The following is a 25,785-nucleotide window of genomic DNA, read 5'->3' as shown; positions in this document are numbered from 1 at the left end:
TACTGTCCGCTAGAGTCTGTTTAAGCCATGACTGGCTGCCTTCTTTCTTTCCAAAAGGCACTGTGCCACCAACTGCATAGGGAATACCTTGTGCCAGCAGCGGAGAAGCCAGAAGGAAATTTGAATGAACCTGACAGTGCATTTACCACATTCTCTTTCAGTGTCACATTCACTACACATTTTGAAAACTGAAGGAACAGGCAAACATAGTTATGGAGCATGCTGCGTGGTTTCCTTTATCCTCTTTATCTCTTGATCAATGCATTAAATGGGAAATTTATAGTTCCAGAAGCAGGGGTTCCTAGTTCTTTTATTACCATTGCTGTGCATCTTCTGTTTCCATTAAGAACAGGGAAACAGGCCAGTTTACAAGCTATGTCATCACATTTGCTGGCCACATAAGCGCTGGCAGCAAAAAGAAAAAAGAAAAGAAAAAGAAAAAAAGACACCCATCTATTCAGTGGGTTTCCTCAAAAACTAGCTTTTAACAGAACAGAACACTGCGCTACACTTGCACAACTCATGCAACAGGACCTCGACTTAAAAGCTTCTCAATGCTCTTCTCTTATGTTATACAAACACGTGATTCTGGAAAGCTGCCAAGAGCACTGTGTCAGTATTCACTGCCAGCTCTCTGTGCAGCAGCATTAACCATGGCCCTGAAGAGAGGCCATGCATAGCCCCTGTCCCAGTCAGCCGTGCTGGAATAAAAAGAGGTCATGCAGGCCAAGAGATAACACACCGTACATCAAATACCACATGATTCTTCTCTGTTAGCAACACTCTTAGTACAAACATCGTGGTGATGATGGGGAATTCACTTATTTTTCTGATCTCAGCAGATTCTTGTCTGTAACAACACTGTCCTTTAGGAAAGGAGCAATAGCAGAAGCCAGATATGCATACAGATGGCAGGTATCTCTCCAGAATATGTGCAAGAAAGGACTGCAGTTTGACCTTCACATACAACAGGATGCTTGCTAGATCAGACAGTATAAGGTCAACAGGTATTATCCTTTGAAATGTTTTTGTTTCCCTTTGTACTGCCTTCCTGGAATTTGCACATCCAGTTCCCAGTGAATGTGAGAGACACGCCATGAAGCCCACTGTTGACAATTATCTGATGTACTCTTCTTCAGAGATGCCAGACATGTCTTCATCTGTACTCTCTTCTGAATCTGGCAAATTACCCCAAAGCAGTAAGTTTGTACCTTAACAAAAAAGAAAGACAGAAAAGAAAAAGGCTTCATTGCTCTCTGAACAGGATCTTAGCTTTAAAAAATAAACATATTGTTAAAGAAGGCTATAAATCCAGCTACTGCTAAAGCCTAATAAAGAAAGCAATATAAAATGCAGTTCAAATCTAGATTTTTGTACACCTCTTAGAAGGATGGCCAACATTTGGATTCCTAAAACAAACAAAGAAACAAACAGTTGTGCCGAAGAGAGAATTTCAGCAAGTGGAGTATGTCATGTCACAGTGCTGCAAGAGGTTGAAAAGCTGCAATATCCCAAATTTCCTCTTCTACAAAATTCTTAAAAGTACATGAGCCCTAATGTTACAGGCTATTCTTCCCTGTCTCAGGATCTCAAGGCTCTATCGACAGCAACAAATTATTACATTAGTGCATAGGCTAAAGTGTCATCATGATTATGTTGCCTCATACTGGTTAGGCTCTTATAATTTTATTTATAGTAATGAAGTATGTTTATATTAGTCAGGATATTCCTGACTAATGAATACCATTATTCGTTAGTCAGGATATATGGGGAGAACGTTTCTTTGGGTTCAGTACTTACCTCTGCAGATAAATGCTGAACCCAGGAAAAGCAGGGGGCAGGGCCATGAAATACACCAGTGCCAGGAGACGTGGCTAGCCAGCACATCCCTGATCTCCCTGTACCCAGGTATACTCTACTCACTTTTAGTAGGCCTGAAGGCCTATGCTGTTTGGTATTTATATTAGTTGTTGTAGTCTACTTCTGAAAATCCACCTCCCATCACCATATATTCACTGAACAAGTAGTCTAGTGATTTAAGAGACATCAAGGGAATGTTTCTTAAATCTGATATGAACAGTTTCACCTGCAGTGTTTCTTCACTCAAATTATTTTTGCTAGCATGGCTGATCACTGAGATGGTTGTATACGTCCCCCAAGAAGCATTCTGTTGTAATAAAAGTGCTGAGGTAGAACATTCCAAAAGAATAAGGATAATCAACTTTGTGTGCAGAATGAAATGTTTCATACCCGAAGAGTCGAGCCTGTTGATTCCAAAAACAGTCTGGCTATGAAACATCCAGAAGTGTCCATTGTTGCAGGAAAGCAAGCAAGGTTTGCATGGAGCAATCACATGGTAACCTACAATATTACCGCTAGAAGAACAAACAGAGTATGTGAAAGTTCTTAGGTGAAAGACTGGGGAAAAGAATAACCTGCAAGATCAACAGTTAAATGAATGCTCATGTTAAATAGAAGTTGATGAAATGGAATTTCCTACTCCAGATCTTGTAGGACTAATAGTGAGTAGTAGTTACTAAGCAAAAAAAAAATTTTTTTTTTGGAAAAAATATAAATAAATGCCACTTGTAGTCTGAAACTTGATTTTTAACCCCCAAACAGGGATGTGCACAGAACTGTGGCAGGGCGGTTTGAAGGTGGAGGGGGTGCCGCTTTAAGATCAGGGAGGGTGCACTTACCCCTCCCACCGCTTTCCCCTTGCCTGCATCCTTTGTTTAGAAAGCTAATCAGGGCGGCAGCATACCTCCCTGCCACCCTGTTGCCCCCATTGGCCAGATATGGCCAGAAGTCCTGATGCGCCTGTGCATGTGCACGTGCCAGTGTGTGCAGGTGCATCGGGAACTTCCGGCCATATCCGGCCAACGGGGTGTTGGGGAAGTACGCTGCCACCCCGATTAGCTTTCTAAACAAAGGATACCAGTGGGGGGAAAGCGGTGGGAGGGGTAAGTGCACCCTCCCCTGCTCTTAAAGCGGCACCCCCGCCGCCTTCGAACCGGCAAAACCGCTGGTACTTCAAACCGGTTCCATGCACATCCCTACCCCCAAATGCATTTACTAGCAACTTCCTGCACTGACTAGGGAGTTGGATAATCTCCAAGGTCTGCTCTAACTCCTTTGTTGTAAACTTCCCAGAGATGTAAGTTTTGGGCAGTAGAGAAATATGATAGATAAATAAATAAATAAGTTTATAATTCTATATCAGAATGGAGATCCTGCTTGTCTTAATTTTTTTAACAACATCTGCTAATATTGGCTCGCCTCACAATAGCCAAAAAATGGAAGGATATTGAACCGCATCCTCAGTGTAAATGGACCTGGAAGGTATGGGATCTAATGATTACTGATATCACTACATATTCATACCCAACAGAGGAGGAGGAGGAGAAGGAGGAGGAGGAGGAGAAGGAGAAGAAAAAACGACCATCTTCAGGTATAGAACATATTACTTCTATTTTATACAATCTCCACTGGCTTCCCAGTTATTTCAGGATAAACTTCAAGGTGCTGGTTGCTACCTTTAATGCAGGCCCAGCATTAACTCTGCACTGGTTTGGGGCTAGGTTTGACAACTCTCACTAAAGCTCTTCATGGGGATTCTGCCCACCCGCCCAATTTCTCACAATATTAAGCCATTGACATCTCCAGCATTGCTTTCAAAAGTCACCTGGAGACTGCATCCCATTCCTGGATACTCCAGTCCAGTCCCAGAAGATTGGCAATCCTGTCGGCGGCCTAGGCCCATACAAGGGCCCACCCATCCGGACCTTTAGAGTGGCAAAACTTTATCAGCTTGGAAGAGTCACTCCATCGCTGCCGCCAGCTCCCACCCTCTGCAACTGCAAGTGTGCTTCCTCCAGAGGCCCTGTGTTGATGGCAGGGGCGTCTGGAGGATACCCATTTGTGGATGGGGGAGGTGGGAGAAGATTATGACAGAGTGACTTACTCACAAGTCATCCTGCTGGCACTTCATAGTGCTGCCACTCTAGCCACAAGCACAAGTGCTAAAGGAGGAGTGTCCGCAATTGTATGGTAAGCTCTCCTGGCTACAACCAGCTGAGCAGCAGCGTCAGCAGCTTCTTCAGTGCTGTCACCCATGGCCGGAGCAGCAGCACCATTTTAGAACTCCCAAATGTTCTGCAGCCATCAGGGAATTCTAAAATGGCACAGCTGTGGGTGGCGATGCTAAAGAATGAGCTGCTGCTGCTGCTGATGTTGCTGCTGCGACCCAGTAAGCAGTGGAGGGGGAAGTTTATTGGGCAGCAGCTGTTTATTTTTCAGCAAACATTCCCAGATGTCGTGGTTCCCAGCATATCCCAGAGGTCTAAGACATCTGGGAATTCTACAATTCTTTTTGGTGGTTGCACCCCACTTATGGAATAGCCTCCCCAGTGAAGTTGGCTTGGCGTCACCTTTAGATGCCAGGTAAAAGATCTTTTTGTTCACCTAGGCCTTTTAAATTCCAGTTTTCAGATCTGATTTTATTTTTAACTGATGTTAAAATGAGTTTACAAACTGCTGTATATTGTATTTTGTAGTGTATTTTCTCTCTTATTGTCTGATATGATTTAACGTGCTGTGTGTTTTTATTGTATGCTTTAATCCTGTGTTGTGAGCTGCCCAGAGAACAATTTGTTATGGTGTGGCTAACAATTTAAGTTTATTATTATTATTATTATTATTATTATTATTATTAAAAGGCCAGTGGCAGCAGCACCAATTTACTTGGAGCATTTGTGTTCTGCTTTTCCACCCATGTAGGTCTTCAAGGCTGCTCACAACAAATTTCTAAACAGTAACATTATTTAGTCTCCCTCAAATGGAAGGCCTGCCAAATGTGACTCCCAGGTACATAGGAACATAGGAAACTGCCATATACTGAGTCAGACCATTGGCCTATCTAGCTCAGTATTGTCTTCACAGACTGGCAGTGGCTTCTCCAAGGTTGCAGGCAGGAATCTCTCTCAGCCCTGTCTTGAAGAAGCCAGGGAGGGAACTTGAAACCTTCTGCTCTTCAGCGGCTTCATCCCCTGAGGGGAATATCTTGCAGTGCTCACACATCAAGTCTCCCATTCATATGCAGCCAGGGCAGACCCTGCTTAGCTATGGGGACAAGTCATGCTTGCTACCACAAGACCAGCTCTCCTCTCCCTATGTTTTGAAGCTTGCCAGATTGGGAGCCATGGGGATGGAAAAGAACCATAGAGAAGGGGCTGTGGCAGGCTGGGAGCTATGGGGAACCCCCACAGAGGGCTTTAAAGGGCAGCCCTGCTTTGAAGCCCTAAATACTTTGGGTGATGGATCCGATATGAGTCTTTGCAAGAGGCACTATACTTCCTGAGGCTCACCTGTAGAGCCTCTGCACTTTCTGAGGTTTGTCTGCAGAGCACACAGAACAGGGCTTCAGTGTCAAGCCATCAAACCCAAGTGCAGTAAGCAACATTTCCATAGAATGTCAAATAATCAGGCTAGCTTCAGGCTCCAAAGCACAAATGGTCAAGACTATACAGCTGTTCATAGCATTTGTTATGTTTAACTACAATATTACTTACCATTTCAAGCAAGCGATATTCTTCAGTTTACACTTACAGATTTCAGTGTAATAGCAGTTCCCAATGAAGTCAACAGTGCTGGGTAGAGATGGGGGAAAATATACTGCAGATAGTGAAAAATGAACTTGATAAATCATTTCACAATGTTAGCTATGAAGTTTTCTGGTAATTAGAGTTCCAACAGAGTGCTATTCTCTTTGTTTATGTTTGTTTACAAGTCTCCCTCTGCTAATAACCATCATAAGACTCTCTGCTGCTAAGGCAATATATAGCCAAATAACCTTATAACTGATGAATGTGTTCAGTTTTTTTAAATAAACAATTTGGATAGCAATTCCACCACCCCGTGTTTTCTCTCCCCAAATTGTCAACAATCTAGCTTTCTTTTGGAGAAAACACTTTAGGAAACCTGTAACACTCTGACACCCATGGCTTAGAGAGAGTATTTTATTCAGAATGCCGTTTTTCTCTAATTGAGACAAACTGCAGGTATTCCTATATTGCAGTGGGCGTATGTGACAATTTTGCTTGTTTTAGGATGCCAAGCTGAGAGTAGCAAACAACGTTATCCTCATGAGGCAACACACAAGAACCGAACGTTTGAGGCTACACTCACAACCGACTGGGCGGGTGAGGGGCAAGGCAAGGTTTCACCCACCTTCCCCCCAGATGATGGAGAATTGCTGTTGGGAGCACAGATTGCGCCCCTACACGATCTGCACTACTGCATGCAGTGCAGATCTTCAGAGGCTGGGACAATGAGTCCCAGCCTCTGGGTGTGCCACAATGCACCGCAGTCTTATGGGGGATACCTCCATGAGACGGGTGCTCTAGGCACCCATCTCTGTGAGAGATCTTGCACACAATCTCGGCAGCCGGGTTAAGAGTGTGCTTGCGGGTTAAGGGTGCACTTAACCTCTGCTAACGGTCGGGCTTGGAAGTCGGGTTTGGCTGGGCGGGAGTGCTCTGCATGGATCCTGGTGCTCCATATGAGCAGTATAAGCTCCCTTTCAGCCTTTAAAACCTCATTGAAGACATTTCTTTTTTGCCAGGAGTTTGCCCTTTAAATTTTTCTTTGCCCTTTAAATTCTTCTTCTTCTTCTTCTTGTTAAATCTTGGATACTATTCTTGTTTTGTACACCACCCTGAGTCTGTGGATTGGGCAGTATATTAAATATTGAATGAATGAATGAATGAAGCCCAGACCAGGCTACCCTAGCCTGGGCTAGTCTGCTCATGAGAACAGTATTTTTGTGTATCAAAACCTATGCAATTGTGTTATCTGAGGCTACAACTGCTTAGAAAAACAGGAAGATTATTTATTTTAAATATGTCTACCCTGCCCCTCCAGCACACTGCTGCTCAAGGCAGAGTACAACGAAAGCAACATAAAATACAATTAAAAACACAATTAAACAAACAGCAACAAACTTTAAAAGCAATAACAAAGGCTAAAATTGATTAAAACTGTAAAACCAATTACAAACCAGATTTGTTCATGCTTATTCTTACCTTAGGGAGCATTGCAACTGGAAGACAAGGTATTACAATCAATCAGTCGATCAACTGTGTAAAATAGCAGACCACTGCTTATGATCACATCTTATTCTTTGTGTTAATTGACAAAAATAATTATAATGGGTTAATCTCCAACCCTGTTCTAGCCATCCTATAAGCACATTTTCATCTGTCTATGCCAGGATTAGTAGTCTAAAGGTTTAACATGAATCCCAATGTGAAATGAAAAATACATTAGCGGCTACAATCCTAAACACTAAGGGTCCCCCCATAGAAGCAAATCCCATAGAAGCAAGTCCCACTTTGTTCAGAGTACACGTTTAGCTGATTGGGCTGTAAAGTTATAATCCTCTGCATTCTTATTGGAGAACAAATCCCAGTCAACTCAGTGGGATTCACTTCCAAGTAAACAAGCATATGATCAAGTTGCAAGCAGAGAACAGCATTTTTCTAGAGTTGGTCTAATTTGCAAGCAAATTTGTTTAAAATAGCCCCATTAATTTAGGAATTACTCCACACTGAGAGGCTTAAGAATTACTGCCTATGCTTGCAAAAGGGGCAAATCAACAATGGGGTTAAAATTTGAAGCTGTCACAGCTTGAAGAACACCACAGTTAAAATCACTGTGATCACTTCCCAACAGCTGAGGAACACGGCTAATGCTGCTTAGTTCATGGCTTTGTGGCATAATCACTCGGTTATCTTTCCAGTTAACATAATCAAACAAGCAGATTATTTTAGGAAGAGCCTGCAGAAATGTAGCAGCTTAGATGGTGATGTGGTCAGATAAAATCACTCACTACACAAGACTTTAACCACGAGAACCCCAAGATTACATCACTGCAAGTGATGCTCTATACTCCAGATTAGTCAAAAATGCTATAACTTTGCAGTACAGGAAGTCCTCGACTTAAGATGAACAGTGCTTAAGGTGTTTGTATATTGCCACCTTGTTTCAACTTTACAACACCCACCGTGGAAGGGGAGGCACTGCTAGATAGCTGCTGCTGCGTAGGCTAGAGGAGGAGACAATGGCAGCTCAGGCTCACATTGGTAATGAGACTAGTAGTCCTGGTGGCAGCAGCTGCATCTGAGGCTGTGGAGGGATTGGCAGACTCACCTGTCCAAGCTCTTCCCTCCATTGCCACTGCTGAGGCATTGGCTCCTCCTCCATCAGGCTGTGCTGTGAAAGTGAGAGGGATGATCCGTCACAACAACTGGCTCACTGGTTATTCCAGTGGAATGTTGTAGGGATTTTGCGTTCCATTCTAAGTTCGGAATGGAATGCAAAATTTGTTCCATGTACATCAATGCCACTGACCAGGAGCATGAGGAGAAGGAGGACATGAAGGCAAGCCAGTTATTTAGTAGTTGGGAAACCTTCCTTCCTTGGAAAAGTGAGAAACAGCTAGGGACGGAATGAGAAGAAAGTGGGTGAAAGGGCAAGCAACTTCTGATTCTCCACCATCAACTTATCTGCTGCATGTCACTCTACCAGCTTTGACAGCAACAGAAAAAAGAATAGGGTATCCAGTCTTGGTTCAGGAACCAAACCCCCATTTATAACATTGTTTCCTGTGGGAAAACAGGTTCTAAAATATGATGTTTCAACATGACTCTGAGGCTATTCTCAAGACTGCTGGAAAGTGGGCTAAGGGAGCCCAACCCACTTTCCAGCGGTCGTGGGAACCACTGGGCTCACAGGCGAGCCTGGTGGCTAGCCCGCCTAAATACCCCTTATCTAAAATGAGGTTAGCCGAGCGAGCGTTCCGCTAACCCTGTTTTCGTGATTGTGAGTCAGTATGGTGCAGCTCCACAGCGACTCACGAGGAGACCCCTGACCTTGCTGCAGCAAGCCTCCCAGCCTCGGGGGGGTGGTCCCAAGAATGCCCCGCGCACTCATCTGGGCCAAGCCCACTCTCCCTGCCAAACTCTATCCAGATCTCCACATTGCTCGTTTGGAGAGCCTCACAGTTTCAGATTACTGCTTCATATACTAGCAAGGTTGGGTGTTGACTGCTAAGTGAAGGATAAAGGGATACCTTAGGAAATGCTTAGCTGCCAATTGTCTTAATGGTCAATAATATCAAGTATTTGCACATGGTTCCTTCACTTCCATAATTCATCATGTTTTGAGGATAATAGAGAAAAAGCACATAATTAGTAGGGCTGTTAATTAAGCAATTAGTCAAATTGCAGGTCACCTCAGTGCTCTGGAGGGGCCTCCTGATTTGATGCTTTAGGGCAAGGTCCAATTAGCTTTGGCCCAAATTATTGCCAAGGCTTCAACCATCTCTCCTTCTGCTGCTTTGCTTGCACTTACACTCCCCTGACCCTTGTATTTACTGGACAGGCAGGACACACTGATGATGCATTCTTGTAAAGTTTAAGCATCACATCAGACCCTGAAAAGATTATGATTCCCAAGAGGCCCTGCACTTTCCCCAGGACTGCATGGAGAGGAACCCATCCACCCTGTAGCTGGAAGCGTTTTGAAAGTGAAGCTACTGCTCCCTCATGACCAAAATCAAAATAGACTTAAAGAGAAGGTCTCAACAGTGCCTCTTGCCTGTGTAGGAAGTACAGGGGTTGAAGGAGTATGGGCTGTAGATCGTGGGAGACAGAGGGATGGGCTGAAGCAGACTGAATTGGGACTGAATCGACCTGATGGCTAACGGCTCTATTCAGGCAAATTCAGTTTGGTTCCGATTTAGCTGTTACAACTTTGCACAGCCTTAATAATTAGCAAAGAAACATAAAGACCATTCTCACGACCATTGCAACCTGGCGGGGAGGGTGCGGGGGAAGGCAAATGCCATCATACCTTCTCCTAGATGATCAGGAGCTGTGTGTGGGATGCATGGCAGCACAGATTTCTGGAGGCCGGGAAAACACAATAGATATCAGCCTCCAGATATCCCTAAATGCACTGCACGAAGAGCATGGTGCACGGAGGGATTTCCTCTCAAGCTGGCCCTCTAGGTGATCGGCTATGGTCAGACACACAGCCAGGGATCTGGGTAAAAGGGCACATTTGTGCCTTTTTACCCAGGTAAAAGCCCAGGGAAAGTTTCTGGGCTACCCAGCAAGGTAGCGGCAGGATCAGCCACGATGCTGGTGCTTCGCATGAATAGCCCTACCCAGGTAGGGCTGCCCAAGCCTGGGTAAGGCTGCATGTGTGAACAGCCTAATAGTCAAGCCATTAAGCAGAAGCCTGGAAGTACAGACCAGCTGTTGCTTGAATTGCCTTTCAATTTACATTTTCACTTATCTGGTGGTCAGGAAACCAACTTCCTCAGCGGGCTTATTGTTTATGGGATGTGCTCTCTGTGTACAGCTTTTCCTAATGCCAAAATAAAGGACATCTCACACTAGCAGCATTGTTTCAGAACAGGATTTATTGCCATTAAATGGGGAAGAAATGGATTTGTGTCATTGTCCACAATAGCTCAAAGCTGGGTGGCTATGCCCCCTGATTTATTTCACTGATTGGAGCTTCAGTAATTGCTAGATTGCACCACAGTGCTTCTGTCCAATAACTGGTCTGTTTATGCTATTCAACCGAGCAATCTAGTTTCTGGTTGTTATTATTTTATTTTTACACCCCCCCACTCCCCATTCTTTCTCTGAGGAACCCAGAACAGTACACATGGTTATGTTTAATTTCTACAACCCTGTGAGGTGGGTTAGGCTGAGTTGCTCAGTGAGTTTTATGGCTGAATGGGGATTTGAACTTGGGTCTTCCTGGTCTTAGTCCAACACTCTAACCATTATACCACACTGGCTTCATCTTATGAAGATGAGGAGCATGGGGTCTATTAAATGTGACTGTTCCACCAGCCTTGCATCCCTAGTCCAAGGGCAGGCAATGTGCAGCTCTTTAGATGTTGCTGAATTAACATCTCTTGTTGAATTAATACCTGTAACTGTGGTGGAGGGTGATGGGAGTTGTAATTTGGCAACATCTGGAGAGCTGCACATTGCCTACCTCTGCCCTAGCCAGTTTATCTACTACTAGCCAACCCTGAATTATGACAAACAGAAAGAGATGAACAGAAGCAGATTAAGCGTATTCACAGGATCGTGTACAATTGCTGAAATGACAACAGGCTATCCCTTCTTTACTTGTGACTGAAAGGGTTGCAGCACCCATTATTGTGTCTTTACTCCCGGATGCCTGTTCCTTTGCTTTCAAAGGAAGCTGTGCAATCATCATTACATTCCTGCCAGAGGAGAATCTAGCGTATGGCAGCCAGGGTACATGCCCTGGGTACCACTTGAAGGGGGGTGCCAGTGCCATGCTGCTACCCACCCCCTCCCCAGTTTGCAATATTTTTTTAATAAAATAAAAACTTTAAAAAAAAACCTGTAGCCCTTTATGGGGCTTCCTAAAGGCCACCGGGGGTGGGGGGGCGGGGTCTGAAAAAGTTCCCTCTCTCCCACTGGCCTCTTAATTTACCACAGCAACCTGTCCCCAGGCTGGGCCATCTTGGAGGCAGCCATGTATGCTCAAATGGCCTATGTGAGGCCTGGCAACGCCTAGGGCCTCGCAGGGACCATTTGATCATGTGTGGTGGCCATTTTGTTTTTGGCAGCCATTTCTTAAAAAAATTTTATTAAAAAAAACAAGCATCAAATTCCCAGTGTATGACTATCAGAAGTTTTATTCATCATTTTATTACTTCTGAGTTTGTTGTTGTTGTTGTTTAAAATAATTTTCAAATATCTCTCCAGCCAAAAGGAATAGAAAGGCACTTCTAGACTTGTTGTTTACTCTGGATCTGTGATACTGTATTTATTGGGTACATGTGTGCGCTACACAATGTAGTTCTCCATTCTTGGTCAGCCTGTACTGTTGATGGAACTGCCCTGGGGATGATTGATTAACACCCCCAGTTGGGGCGAATGTGGGGAATTTAGCTCGAAAGGGGAGACAGTTCCAAGCAGTTTTAATTTGTGCAAGTGTCTGAACTCAAGAAAACTGGCTTGGGAGAGAGGTTTTAATTAACAAAAGGAGTTTATTGTAAGAACAAATAAAAGTAATTTTTGCTACAGTAAGAATGCAAACCCTACAAGTATATTTACTCAAAGTCTGAAGAGCTTGTGATAGGCAGATCCACTGCAGCTCTAGCCTACATATTCATTAAAATGATGTGGTACAGCCCTGAGGTGAAAGACTGGACTGTACCACTTCAGGATTGGTAACCCCCTCCTGTATTCTACCAAAAGAAAACAACAGGGCTCTGAGGGCGGTAGAAGTAGAAATCAACTTAACTGCACACTTTACCTTTACCTTTTACTTCAGGGTGCATGTGGGAATCAGGTTTTTGAATGTTTTTGAGCGTCCCCCTTTCAAGTTTGAGACTAAAATGTGGGAGACCATATATGCCAGCCGGAGTTCCTTAGAAGAAGAGTGGAATACAAATGTAAAAAATAAATGTCAAAGTAATTATTTCTTTGTTTCTCGGTTGTTGAGTGCAGGGGGTTCTCAGACATGGGTCCCCAGGTGTTGGACTACAACATCCATCACCCACAGTGGTTTTTTGGTTGTGGATGATGGGAGCTGTAGTCCAGCAACATCAGAGAGCACACATTTGAAAACCTCTACTGTAATGAATTATGCTCCCTGTAGGGATCAAGCATGGATGGCTCAGTCAATAGGGAGGCAACAATTCTGGGGACTGTTGGAAAACCCAGTTTACTGCTGAATTCTTACAGGAACCTTGTGCTGATTTTGTGTGGGAGGTGGGCTTGTTTTTGTATTTCCCTTCTAAGTTACTTTTCCCACCCTACTGAAACAAAGCAGTTTTTATTCTAAGTTTGCATCAGATGTTTGGACAGGGGTGCAATTTCAGTGCTTGCCTTGGGTGCTATTTTCTGTAGATACGCCTCTGTACATGGCACAACCATCTGGCAACCATATAGTCTGATTGTGATGGATTCTTTTCAGTTGGTGCAGCCTGAGGAAGTGGACAAGATCCTAGACAGTGTGCAGGCAACAGCATGCCTTCTGAAACCTTGCCCTTCATGGCTAGCAAAATCTGCCCGGGAAGGAACAGATAGGTGGTGGGAGCCAATTATTAATGCTTCATTAAGGGAGGGTAAGGTGCCATTGGGTGGTAAGACCACTATTTAAAAAGCCCTCCCTTAATTCCACTTGGTCTCTTCTTCTGAATGGATGTGAAACCTGGACCATCAAGGAAGAAGCACATAAAAAATCACAAGCCTTTGAGATGTGGTGTCTCAAAAGAAGACTAAAGATTAAATGCACCAGCAGAACAACAAATGAAGAAGTACTTTGAAAAGCCAAAACACATAAACAAATAATACGGATAGTCAAGAACCATAAACTGGAGTATTGTGCACATATTCTCAGAGGAGTAAAATATCAAATTCCACAACTATTGCTAGAAGGCTAGCAGCAACAAGATCAAGAGGAAGGAGGAGAAAGGGATGGATGGATGATCTGAAAGAATGGCTAGAAATGGACACAGAGATATAACCCATGATTCTAGAGACCACGATCTATGGCTTTTGCTGGCTGCCAACCTTCCAATTGGAGAAAGCACATGAAGAGAGAGATTCCATCAACCTTGATAACTATCAGCCTGTTTCAAACTTCCCCTTTAAAGCAAGGTGATAAAGCATATGGTATCTGTGCAGCTGCAAAGGGTCTTGGATGATACGGATCATCCAGATCCTTTTCAGTCTGGCATTCTTCCTGGGTTTGGGACTAAAACTGCCTTGGTTGCCCTGGTGGATAACCTACACCAGGAGCTAGACAGAGGGAGTGTGTCCCTGTTGGTTCTGCTGGATCTCTCAGCAGCATTCAATATAATCAACCATCGTATTCTTCTGGATCACCTCTCAGATATAGGGATCAGGGGTGGTGTATGGAATGATTCTGATCTTTTCTTGGGGGGAGGTTCCAGAAGGTGGTGCTGGGAGACTTCTGGACAACTCCTTGGCCTCTGGCTTATTGGGTCCCACAAGACTCAGTATTGTCCCCCATGCTGTTTAACATCTACATGAAACTGCTGGGAGAGGTCATCAGGTGATTTGGACTGAAGTGTCATCAGTATGCAGGTGACACTCAGTTCTACCTTTCTTTGACATCAGATCCAATGAAGCAGTGGATGTACTGAACCGGGTGCTGGAGGTGGTCGTGGGCAAGATGTGGGCTAGCAAATTGAGTCTAAACCCAGACAAAATGGAGTGCTTGTCTAGTCAGTAAAAAACCCAGTCGTGAGAGGATGATTCAATCAGCTCTGGATAGGGGTTGTACTCGCCTTGAAAGAGCAAGTATGCAGCTTGTGGGTGTCGCTGGACCCAGCTCTGCTTTTGGATGCTTAGGTGGAGGCTGTGGCCAGGGGTGCCTTTGCTCAGTTTTGGCTAGTGCAGTAGCTGCATTCCTTTCTTGAGAAAGCAGATCTGGCCACAGTTACCCATGCCTTAGTCACATCGCGGGTGGATTACTGTAATGCGCATTACCTGGGACTGCCCATGAAGAATATTCAGAAACTTAAGTTGGTGCAGAATGCAGCTGCCAGAGTTCTCTCTGGAACTGCTCACTCAGAGCATATTGCACCTATTTTGAAAGAGCTGCACTGGCTGCCAATTTGTTTCCAAATACAATTTGAGGTGCTGGTTTTTACCTTTAAGGCCCTTAATGGTTTGGGTCCTGGATATCTGAAGGACCGCCTACTCTGAAGAGTTTCTGCCCGCCCAACAAGGTTGTCAGAGCAGTGGTGAATTTAAGGAGAGGCAAAGTAGGCATGTGCCTATGGCAGCAAAAATGAGGAGTGGCAAATTTTGCCGCCCCTCTCAGGGAACATTGGCGGCTGTAGCGGGGAGGGTGGTGGTGGTGGGCACGCGAGCAGAAAGTTCCCCCTTTTAGCAACACCCCCTGTGCAGCAGGATGGGGCAATGAGAGAGAGCTCCTTCCAGTTCTCCTCCCCCCTCCGAAATGACTGCATACCCCTCTCTGTTGTCCATTATGGGCCTTTCTCCATGTTCAGAGAAAATAAACAAAGATATTTTTATTTGTTCAGGCTTTTACCCCGTAGGGGCTACCAGGTATCTCAGCTTTCCTACTTCTGTTTGTCTTTTTTGATAGGGTTTTTTTGGGGGGGGGTATGGTTTTTACTGTTTAACTGATTTTAAGGTTTTAAGTGTGATTTTTATGGAATTTTATTGTATTTTAACTTTTGTAAACTGCCTTGGGATAACTTATGAAAGGTGGTATAAAAATTCAACAATAAATAAGGAAAATAAACATGTTTTTTCAAGATGCTTCAGAACAAACAGAACTTTCCCCTGAAATTATCTAATATAGATATGAATTTCAGGGGAAAGTTCTATCTATATCAGATAATTTCAGGGAAAAGGTCTGTTTGCACTGAATTATTCTGAACGCTACTGCCAATGGCTATAGAGGATGTGGGTCATATTGCTATTTTTATAAGGCTTGAGTCGTTAATTTTACCTGATTAAGGACATACCAGGCAGAGAAGCTGAAGTATATATCTCATTTCTCTTGTCAGACCATCAAGCCAATGTTTTACAACATGGCTAAGTTTTGTTTAATAGCAATGAGTATATGAGAACACCGAATGATTAATCTAGTGGAATAAGTTACTATGTCATTGTATATTTGTAAAACTATATTGTTGTATATTATTGCATGGGTGTGACACTGTGTTCTTTCCTTCATTTTTCTGTACTGGTCAAAGACTGCAATAAGGTGTATCTATCTATCTATATCAGCTAGCCCCGCATTTTCTCATACTAGGCGCTGTTATAGTAGACAGAATCTTGGTGGTAGGTAGCTACCAGTGCTCAGCTACAGAGTTGCCAGTTTTGATTTATAGTCTCAAAATGCAGAAGTTTTTCAATACATTATCTCCCCCTTCAAGTTTAACCACTCATCCCTAAAAGAACACCTCCAGCTGCCATGCTAATCAATTATTACGATATAAAAAAGCTGATAGTGGTAAGTAATTTCCTGAGGCACTAAAACACAGCTTTTCTTTTTAACATCTCAGTCTGAAATACGAAGTTTGCTGAATCTCATTACCACCTTTCTGCAGTAGTAATAGTCTGTTTCATCATTCAACAGGACTACAGAAACATCATTTGTAACCACTTATAATAATTTATATTAATATTTGTCAATTATCTAAAATTTACATCATGGAAGATATGAGTTTTGGAAAAGTCTAAGCTAAGAAAACAGTTCTGTTGTCTGCTTAAAAAACATTACTTGTGGTTATTTTTATTTGAGCTGTTCTATATCATCTTTTGGTGTCTATTTTATTCTGTATATTTTAAAGTGATACAATTCTCTTATATTTTGTTTGTTTGTTATTTCAAAATCTATAAGCTGCCTGGAGTATTAAGAATGTAGCTCAAATACTTAAATATTTATTTATTTATTTATTTATTTAATATATCGTCTTACTCTGAAAGCTCTAGCAGTTCACAACCATAAATACAATAACACAATAAAACAAACTATTAAAACAATGAGTTAAACCAATTTTAAGAGTTCAAAGATTACTAAAACTGATATTGTTTTGATTGTTTTAATGTTTTTAGAATATTGTTTTAAAATTTTAAATTGTGTTTTTAATTTTGTTTTGTTTTTAATTAATGTTTTACTTTTTAATCTTGTTGTAAACTGCTCAGAGACGTAGGTTTTGGGCGGTATTAAAATATGTTAAATAATTTTTAAAAACTAGGCTTTAAAAAGTGTCTTAAGGGCTCCTTTAAAGGCTGGCAAAGATTTTAGGCCACTGATATTATATAATAATAATAATAATAATGCCACTGTTGCTGAACTGTTTCAAATCAAAAACAGACAACCTCCCCTTTGCCTTCACCTCAAAAATCCGAATGTCATTTAACAGAAAAGCAACAAGAACTAAAGCAAAGAATAACTGAGCACATGAACCAAACAACCACCAGGGTTCGACTTCCAGCTCTAAAAACAGTTGCCAAAAAACAACTCGCTCAGGCATTAAAAGATGTCAATGCTGCACTTGCAGAAATAACAACCAATAATTTGCAAGAAACAAATCAACTAATGTACAGTGCAGCAACAATAACACCACAAGAGCTTGGATATAAGATCAGGGGACCTGTAAAAAAAGAAAGCAGTACATCACCTAAATGGAAGATTAGATTAGAAAATAAAATCTCCAGGCTTAGATCAGATGCTAGTAAATTGAAAGATATGAAAGACAAGAAGCTGAAGAATGAAAACACCAAACAGTATCTGATTCAAAAATACCACCTAGATTCAAGGAAAATTAGAGAAGTCCTGGAAATAATAAAGCAGCAAATAACAGCAGTGTCAAAGAAGATTAGCAGAGACGAAGCCAGAACTACACAACACAGGCAGAATCTCCAATTCCAGTCAAATCAGAGACGTTTCTACCAAAGCATAGAAGGAGAAACTGCAAGAAACGTAGAAACACCAAATAAAGAAGAAACAGTGCAATTCTGGGGAAAATTATGGGACAATCCAATAGATTATAATAAAAAAGCAGGCTGGGTGAAAGAGGTCGAAAAATGCAACCAACAAATGCAAGATCTGATAATAACACCAGAATTAATAAGTCAAAGAGCAAAGAAAATTAAAAATTGGACTGCACCAGGCGACGAAGAATTGCATAGCTTTTGGCTTAAACACCTAACAAGCCTTCACAAACAACTATCAAAACAGTTCAATCACATTTTGCAAGGCGGTGATATTGAACAATGGCTAACAACTGGGAATACTCATCTCATAATGAAAGACCGAGCAAAAGGTGCAGTTCCAAGTAATTATAGACCGATAACCTGTCTGCCAACCATGTTAAAATTGTTAACTGGAATAATAGCAGATGAAATAATGCAACACTTATTAACTAAAAAACAGCTTTCAGTAGAACAGAAAGGAAATTGCCCAAACACCAGAGGAACAAAAGACCAGCTGCTGATTTCCTGACAAAATTATTTTAGAGAATTGCAAGAGAAGAAAAACAAATCTAAGTGTTGCATTGATTGACTACAAGAAAGCCTTCGACTCATTGCCTCACACATGGATACTAAAATGTTTAGAAACAACTGGTGTCAGAACAAACATTCAGATATTTATTTAAAAAGCAATGAGCATGTGGAGTACACAGTTAACAATCAATGGCGAGAAATTTGGACAGGTTAGCATTAGAAGAGGCATTTTCCAAGGGGACTCACTATCCCCTCTGTTGTTTGTAATCGCCATGACTCCACTTCCACAAATACTAAACAAAACAGGCCTCGGATACCAAACATCTAAAACATCAAGTCAAATCAACCATCTGCTGTACATGGATGATCTGAAGTTGTATGGAAAGTCCCAGTCAGAAATCAAATCACTGCTAAACACTGTCCGTATATTCAGTAGCGATATAGCAATGGAGTTTGGACTAGGCAAGTGTGCTACATTAATAATGAACAGAGGAAAAATAAGAAAAACAGAAGGAATAAAACTGCCCAATGGAAGCAACATCAAGAACCTGGAAGAGAAAGAACATTACAAATACTTGGGCACTCTCCAGGCTGATAACATTGCACACACTGAAGTTAAAAGAAAAACAGGAGGTGAATACATCAGGAGAGTTAGAAAAATCCTCAAGTCCAAACTCAATGGTGGGAACACCATACAAGTCATAAACACCTGGGCTATACCTGTTATCAGATACACTGCAGGAATAATAGACTAGACCCAGGTAGAGCTAGAGACGCGAGATCGTAAGACCAGGAAAATAATGACCATCAATCATGCTCTGCATCATTATCTACTAGTGATGTAGATAGGCTATACCTCCCTCGCAGCTCAAGTGGAAGAGGAATGCTGCAAGTCCATCAAACAGTAGAGGAGAAAAGAGGCCTTGAAGAATATATCAAGGGCAGTGAAGAAGATGCACTTCAAATGGTCAATAACGTGTAACTACTCAACACCAATGAAAGAAAGCAGGCCTACAAGAAAGAACAAGTCAAGAACCGAGCAGAAAAATGGAGAAATAAGCCCCTGCATGGTCAATATTTGCACAATATAAGTGGAAAATCAGACATCACCAAGACCTGGCAATGGCTTAAGAATGGCAACTTGAAGAAAGAAACAGAGGGTTTAATACTGGCTGCATAAGAACAGGCACTAAGAACAAATGCAATAAGAGCAGAAGTCGAAAAATCCACAACAAACAGCAAGTGCCGCCTTTGTAAAGAAGCAGATGAAACAGTGGACCACCTAATCAGCTGTTGTAAAAAGATCGCACAGACTGACTACAAACAAAGGCATGACAAGGTAGCAGGAGTGATACACTGGAACATCTGCAAAAAATACAAGCTACCTGTAGCCAAAGTTTCGTGGGACCATAAAATTGAAAAGGTTGTAGAAAATGAAGATGCAAAAATATTGTGGGACTTCCGACTACAAACAAACATCTGCCACACAATACACCAAATATAACTGTAGTCGAGAAGAAAGAAAAACAAGTTAAAATAACCAACATAGCAATACCAGGGGATAGCAGAATAGATGAAAAAGAAATAGAAAAAAATCAAAAAATACAAAGATCTACAAATTGAAATTGAAAGGCTGTGGCAGAAGAAGACCAAAATAATCCCAGTAGTAATTGGCACCCTAGGTGCAATTCCAAAACATCTTGAAAAGCACTTCAACACCATAGGGGCCACAGAAATCACCATCAGCCAATTACAAAAAGCAACTTTACCGGGAACAGCCTATATTCTTTGACTATATCTATAATAATAACAGCAACAACATTGATAATAAAATTCCACCATCCCAGGTCCTTGAGAAGGACTCGATGTCTAGATAAAACAAACCAGTCAATAACACCTGTCTGACTGTGTAAATAAATAATAATAATAATAATTTTTAAAAAGCTAATTGCTGGTACTGTTCACCTGAAGGCCAACTTCTGGTTATATACCTTCCCAGACAAATGTTCAACAGTATTTGAACATTATACTGTTCAAACATACTGCAGGCAACATATCCATTTAACTCTCTGGGCACTCTATTATTGATGATAGTATAATGTAAACTTATGCTGAAGCAGGATCTTGTATAAATTTGGGAAGAAATTGAGATACCAAACAAGTCATAATCTGTGGATTTTCACCTCATTTTGAGAAGGGTCACATTGATTTTTGTGGGATAAGTCAGACGTAAACTGTATGATCACCCCATTTTTTCTTTACTTAAGTTCTCCATTTGTATTGTACACCTGGGATTATGAGGAGTGTGCAGATGTTGCCCATGCATCTAATTTCCCTTCCCTGCAAGAATTTCACTCTCAGATTATATCCACCTAAATCCTCAAGCTATTAGACGTAAGAGTGTTTCAAAGGGGCAACTGAGGTGCTTATGTGGTGGTGTTTCTCTTTTGGAAAAGCATTATGCCTAATACCCAAATTACTTTTCAGACTTGGAGAACTATAAAAGCTATTTGGAGATTCTGGGAGCAATTCTAAAAGAGAAACACTGGAGGAAAAAAATCAGGTGTACAGGAATGAATTGCACATACACTTTCTGGATTGTAGCCTAGAAATAAGAATACCGGTACCCTTTCTCAGAGAAGTGGGGGAGCAAAACATGTATGAATGACTACCAAAAAATGGTTATTATATGGTCTTTAAAATATGCATAGCTCTAAATATGCATAGGCTATTAGAAATACAGTAACCAAAGGTGCTAGTCTTATCCTTATGCCAAAGGGAGCCATTCAGGTATCTTCTGTTTAAACCAGGCCTGCTCAACTTTGCCCCTCCCCCAGCTGTTTTTGGACTAAAACTCCCATAATCCCCAGCCACAGTGGCCCATAGCCAGGGATTATGAGAGCTGTAGGCCAACATCTGCAGGAGGGCCGAAGTTGAGCAGGCCTGGTTTAAACAAAGGGATTGTACATTAATAATATAGATTTGGATTCTGATGTAGTAGATCAGAAGCGGTAATTCTCTCATTCTTGAAAAAGATGTTTTGATGGTCTCAAATGAAATCTCTAGCAAATAACAAAACTTGGAGTTGACTGCACATTACATATTTGTCACGAGCTCACTCTACTGAAGAAGCTGACCAGAGATTTATGACACAATAGCCAGTTGGAATTGTAGTTCAAGTTTCAGCTTTACTGATAATCTAGTTTAGCCTGCGCAGAGCATCTGCGTGCTAGTACTTGATTGCTCCCCTCACCCCCTGCCACAGCCTTCACCTCAGAGATCTTGCCACCCTCACCTGACCTGCATTCCTGCTCCTCCTCCTCCATCCCAATGCTGCCATCCCCCTCACCCCTCTTGGTCACTCCTCCATCCCTTTACTCCATCCCCCTCACCTCTCTTGGTCATGGCTGCAGCATTTCTGGTGCCTATTGGCCAAGCTGCAGCCTCCTATCCCCAGGGACCTCCCCACCCAAGTCCCGCTCCTGTTCCTCCACATAGGAGCAGCAGTGGTTGACCGGGCCCTTCCTTGCGGCCACCACTGCCATTCCCCTCAGGCCGCTGACAGGCTCGGGCCTGTCCCTTGCCTGCCTGCCTCTCTCTGACAATGGCCTCGGTAGCCCCAAACAGCAGCAGTGGCAGACTGGACCCTTCCTTGCTGCCAGTGCCTCCATGGCTAGCTCGGGCCCATCCCTCACCCTTCTTTCTGTCTCTCTTCCCCTCCCTTCTTTTTCTATCTCCTCCACTCGCTCTTCCCCACTCTTTCTTCCCCCTCCCTTCATGTTTTCTCAGTCTTGCTCTCCCTCCCTCTGTGTGTTAACAGATCTTGTTCATCTTGTTTCCTCATCTAATTCACACAACGGCAACCTCCTTCTTCTTAAGGGGCTCCTCCCTCATAACCCCTCTCTTCGCAGTCCCCTGCCTGCTATACACACACACACACACACACACACACACACACGATTCCTGTTCTCTACAATCAAGAACATCTTCTGACCAGTAACAGTTGCATTCCAGTTGACCTTAACCATCATAGGCTCCTCCTCCTTATCTGCATATGGAATCCCCACTGCCCAATCACCATGGTGCTTCTGCTCTCACAGGTTCCTTCTCCCTATCTGCATATGGAATCCCCACTGCCCAGTTAGGTGCTTCTGCTTGTGAACTCTCGCAAGAGCTGCCATGCATGGGATTAGCCATGGGTATGCCTTAGAGAATTGCATATATAGATAGAAGATATAGACAGATAAGGCCACGATTGGTCTTTTTAGCCATTGTATAGAAGTCAATGACAACATTCCTGCTGCATCCTGGCTAAGTATGCTAATGTTCTCTAGTGCTATATCAGTCTAGGATTCCCTTAGCTAGGAACATAAGAAGCTGCCATATACTGAGTCAGACTAGTGGTCCATCTAGCTCAGAATAGTCTACACAGACTGGCAGTGGCTTCTCCAAGGTTGCAGGCAGGAATCTCTCTCAGCCCTATCTTGGAGATGCCAGGGAGGGAACTTGGAGCCTAGATGCTCTTCCCAGAGCGGCTCCACCCCCTAAAGGGAATATTTTACAGTGCTCACACTTCTAGTCTCCCATTCATATGCAACCAGGGTGGACCCTGCTTAGCTAAGGGGACAAGTCATGCTTGCTACCACAAGACCAGCTAGTTTTATTTTGGTTTCTGATGTTTAAATGTTACTCAATGGCAAATTAAAGATACTAGTCAAGTCTTAAGATGGATCATCTAATTTCTTATCTATATAATTAATTCTCTCAGCCAGCATGCATGTCCAGGATTTGGTGGCGGAACTCTCGCGATACTCTGCAAGAGTTCCGGCGAGAGACCCAGCAGCAGAGTGAGGAGAGGAGAGGAGAGGGGGAAGAAAGTGGCGGCAGTGGTCCGCCGGCGGGCAGAGGAGGGGGAAGAGAAAAGCAGTGGGTGGGCGGGCAAGAAAAGCGGCGGCGGGTGGGCGGAGGGGGGGGGAGAGAAAAGCGGCGGCGGGTGGGAGAGAAAAGCGGCGGCGGGTGGGCGGAGGGGGGGAGAGAAAAGCGGCGGCGGGTGGGCGGAAGGGGGAGAGAAAAGCGGCGGCGGGTGGGCGGAAGGGGGAGAGAAAAGCGGCGGCGGGTGGGAGAGAAAAGCGGCGGCGGGTGGGAGAGAAAAGCGGCGGCGGGTGGGAGAGAAAAGCGGCGGCGGTGGGCGGATGGGGGGGAGATAAAAGCCGCGCCGTCAGGCAGACGGGAGGGAGAAAAAAATGGCAGTGGGTGGGCGGCGGGGCCCTTCTTGGCCGTCCGCTGCACGGTGAAGCTCTGTGTGCAGGGAGGAATGGGAGGGGGTGGCTAGAGAGCGTGGGGCTGGAGGGAAGGGGAAGAAAGGAGAGACCAGGGCAGGAGAAAGAGGGAGGGGAAAGCAGCTGGCCCCAAAGTACCGCACAGCAGGGTCGGCTAGTTTGTATGTGATAGTACAGCTAACATATTGCATACAACTTCCAACACTTTTTTCTTGATGCTATAGCAGATACACTTGGGTTCACAAAATTTATACATATATAGAAATCAGATATTAAAAATTTACTTCACTATTCTTTAAGGAAACTTCCTTTTTTAACTGTGTGGTTTACACTTTGATTCATGACTCCAGAAGCTATTGTAGGGCAGAGAGGATGTCTTCCTGTGGATTATGCAACATCCCCCTCTTTGTGCTTCTTATTGTTACCACAACAAAATAAACCAGCAACTGATTAAGGGAAGTGAAAGTGACAGATTCAGCTAATGCCAGAAACATTCTCATACGTACATGGTGCAATCCTAATATTAGAGACAGTGGCTTCCTTTTATAATTAAGATTATGCACATCTGCATAAGATGTGATTATGCACATCTGATTAAGACTGCAAACATGGAACTGCAATGTACCTAGTATGTTACAGTTCACAGGTGGTGAGTTGCATTCAGTATAGTGGATCTTAAACTGTGTTTTAGGAAATTAATTGTGAAAACTGGATTTTTGCTGTTGTTCTTGGCCCTGAATCTTAGGAACTGAATCTTTAGAACCAGAACAATACATTATTACATTTACGACATTTTTTTTAATGACATGCCAGTACAGGGACAGCCCATTAGCACAAGCATGGTCAACGCATATACCTCCTCTCATAGCACATGGGACTCAAATGAGCTTTATGGGCAGCTTTAGATTCAGCTACATTTGGCTTCATCCTCAGTTGTGAAGGTTAGGTGGCTATGAAACATCTAACTTAAAGAATTCAAGCCTGAAAGTTTCATTCATGCCATCAAGATCACTTGACCATTTCATTTCTTCTATATAACCTGTAAGCATTTGCATCTACAAGGATGGCACTTGCAGCTAGAGGATAGCATTAAAAAAAGGACCATTAATCCAATCCAAATTCAGTTCTTAAAAGATTTTAAGGGAGGGCTGGAGGAAGTGTGTCCAGGTGAAATCATCATGAGGTTTGGTTTCAAGGGCTCTCCCAGAGACATTTTAGATGTTATGGCCTTGTGGTATAGGAGTAGTGTAAAGCATCCTTAGTGTGTGTGTCCATTTGTGTGAGTGATGCCAAGCAAAACAGATACTGTTGGACACAAAGGTACCACTAAATCTAGATTCTTTGGGGGTCTGGTGTTGACTCACCTGGTGGGAGGGATGTCTGTGGAGTAGAGATCTGTTTCCGTGTCAGCCAACAGCACAGCCTTCATGCCCCGTGAACTTAGCACTTGTTGGCAGAACCTGCAGCACAGCACGGACACACACCTGTCTGCAAAACTACAACTGCTGGTGGACATAGCAAGGTCAGTCTGTGCCAAGGGATGTTCAAGAGTGTCCCCTGTGCCTTTCTCAGTAGGAAAGTCCCTTCCCCTCAAAGCTTACTTGACTGCCTCTGTGTACTTACTATCACCTTTCAGTCACTACCACTCTTCACTACTACCAGCCACTGCAATCACTACCACCCTTTACCTCTTCACTCACAATCACTAACTCGGATTAGAACTCCCCCAAAATATAATGAGGGAAAGGGTGGGGGAGCGGAAACCTTCTTTTTACCACTCTAAATAGGAGCAGAACAAGATTTCAAAGGCTAACTAGCTAATCTGAATTGAATGCTCTTATATAGAAGTCCGTGGAGGTTTTTAATGAGATTTTTGTCTAGGGACGAATCCTTCAAGATTGTTCCTCTTGACCAGGACGAGGCTTCTTTCTTTCTGACCTATTCCCGGTTTCCTGCTGCTGATCTCCCACCCTTTGTTGCCCGGCCCCTCCGTTGCTCCCTGTTTTAGTTTCGTAGAATCCTTCCTTGTTTCCGCGCCACTCAATGACTGACCCTGGGGAACTGTGTCCTCCCGATTCTGCCAGAGACCCCAGGCTGGATGCTTCCCCTGCACTCTCGCTTTCTCTCTCGCGTACTCGGAAGGAATTCCTCGTGTCGTTTCCCAGCCCCCTGTCAGTTTGAATCTGTAACTTTGCATCCCATTGGGGGGGAACTCCGGAGCCTGATTGGTTGAAACGTTTTGACATTATCGATTGGTGAAACGAAGCCCCGCCTCTTTCTACTTACGTGATAGGAATGAAGAAACACCCCCTTCCTTTCCTGCTATTGGTCCGCCAAGGAGCCTTATTTACATGCCCTACCACTTCATGGTCACCGCCTACTGGGCTGAGTTTCTGACCCTCAGCGCATTCTGAATGGTCCGCCTT

General features: G+C 43.3%; 1 protein-coding gene across 3 annotated transcripts; it reads right to left on the bottom strand.

Annotated features, from left to right (window-relative positions):
- Positions 1-292: 292 nt before the first annotated feature.
- FAM72A (family with sequence similarity 72 member A) lies at positions 293-25,742 on the bottom strand. Of its 3 annotated transcripts, none has more exons than XM_053242648.1 (5): positions 25,646-25,742; positions 24,724-24,819; positions 5,571-5,648; positions 2,251-2,375; positions 293-1,211 (listed from the first exon to the last, which is right to left on the bottom strand). In XM_053242648.1, exons 2-5 carry the CDS (start codon positions 24,786-24,788, stop codon positions 1,117-1,119), a joined length of 363 nt encoding a protein of 120 aa, XP_053098623.1. In that variant the 5' UTR covers positions 24,789-24,819; positions 25,646-25,742; the 3' UTR covers positions 293-1,116. The 3 variants fall into 3 exon arrangements, with proteins under 3 accessions (XP_053098623.1, XP_053098622.1, XP_053098621.1); XM_053242647.1 differs by lacking the exon at positions 25,646-25,742 and adding an exon at positions 25,412-25,510; XM_053242646.1 differs by lacking the exon at positions 25,646-25,742 and having other exon boundaries at positions 24,724-25,510.
- Positions 25,743-25,785: the final 43 nt, after the last annotated feature.

This window comes from Hemicordylus capensis, chromosome 4 (genome assembly GCF_027244095.1).
Source record: "Hemicordylus capensis ecotype Gifberg chromosome 4, rHemCap1.1.pri, whole genome shotgun sequence".
In the NCBI taxonomy this organism is placed as follows: domain Eukaryota; kingdom Metazoa; phylum Chordata; class Lepidosauria; order Squamata; family Cordylidae; genus Hemicordylus; species Hemicordylus capensis.
This window is presented reverse-complemented; position numbering and strand designations above follow the sequence as displayed.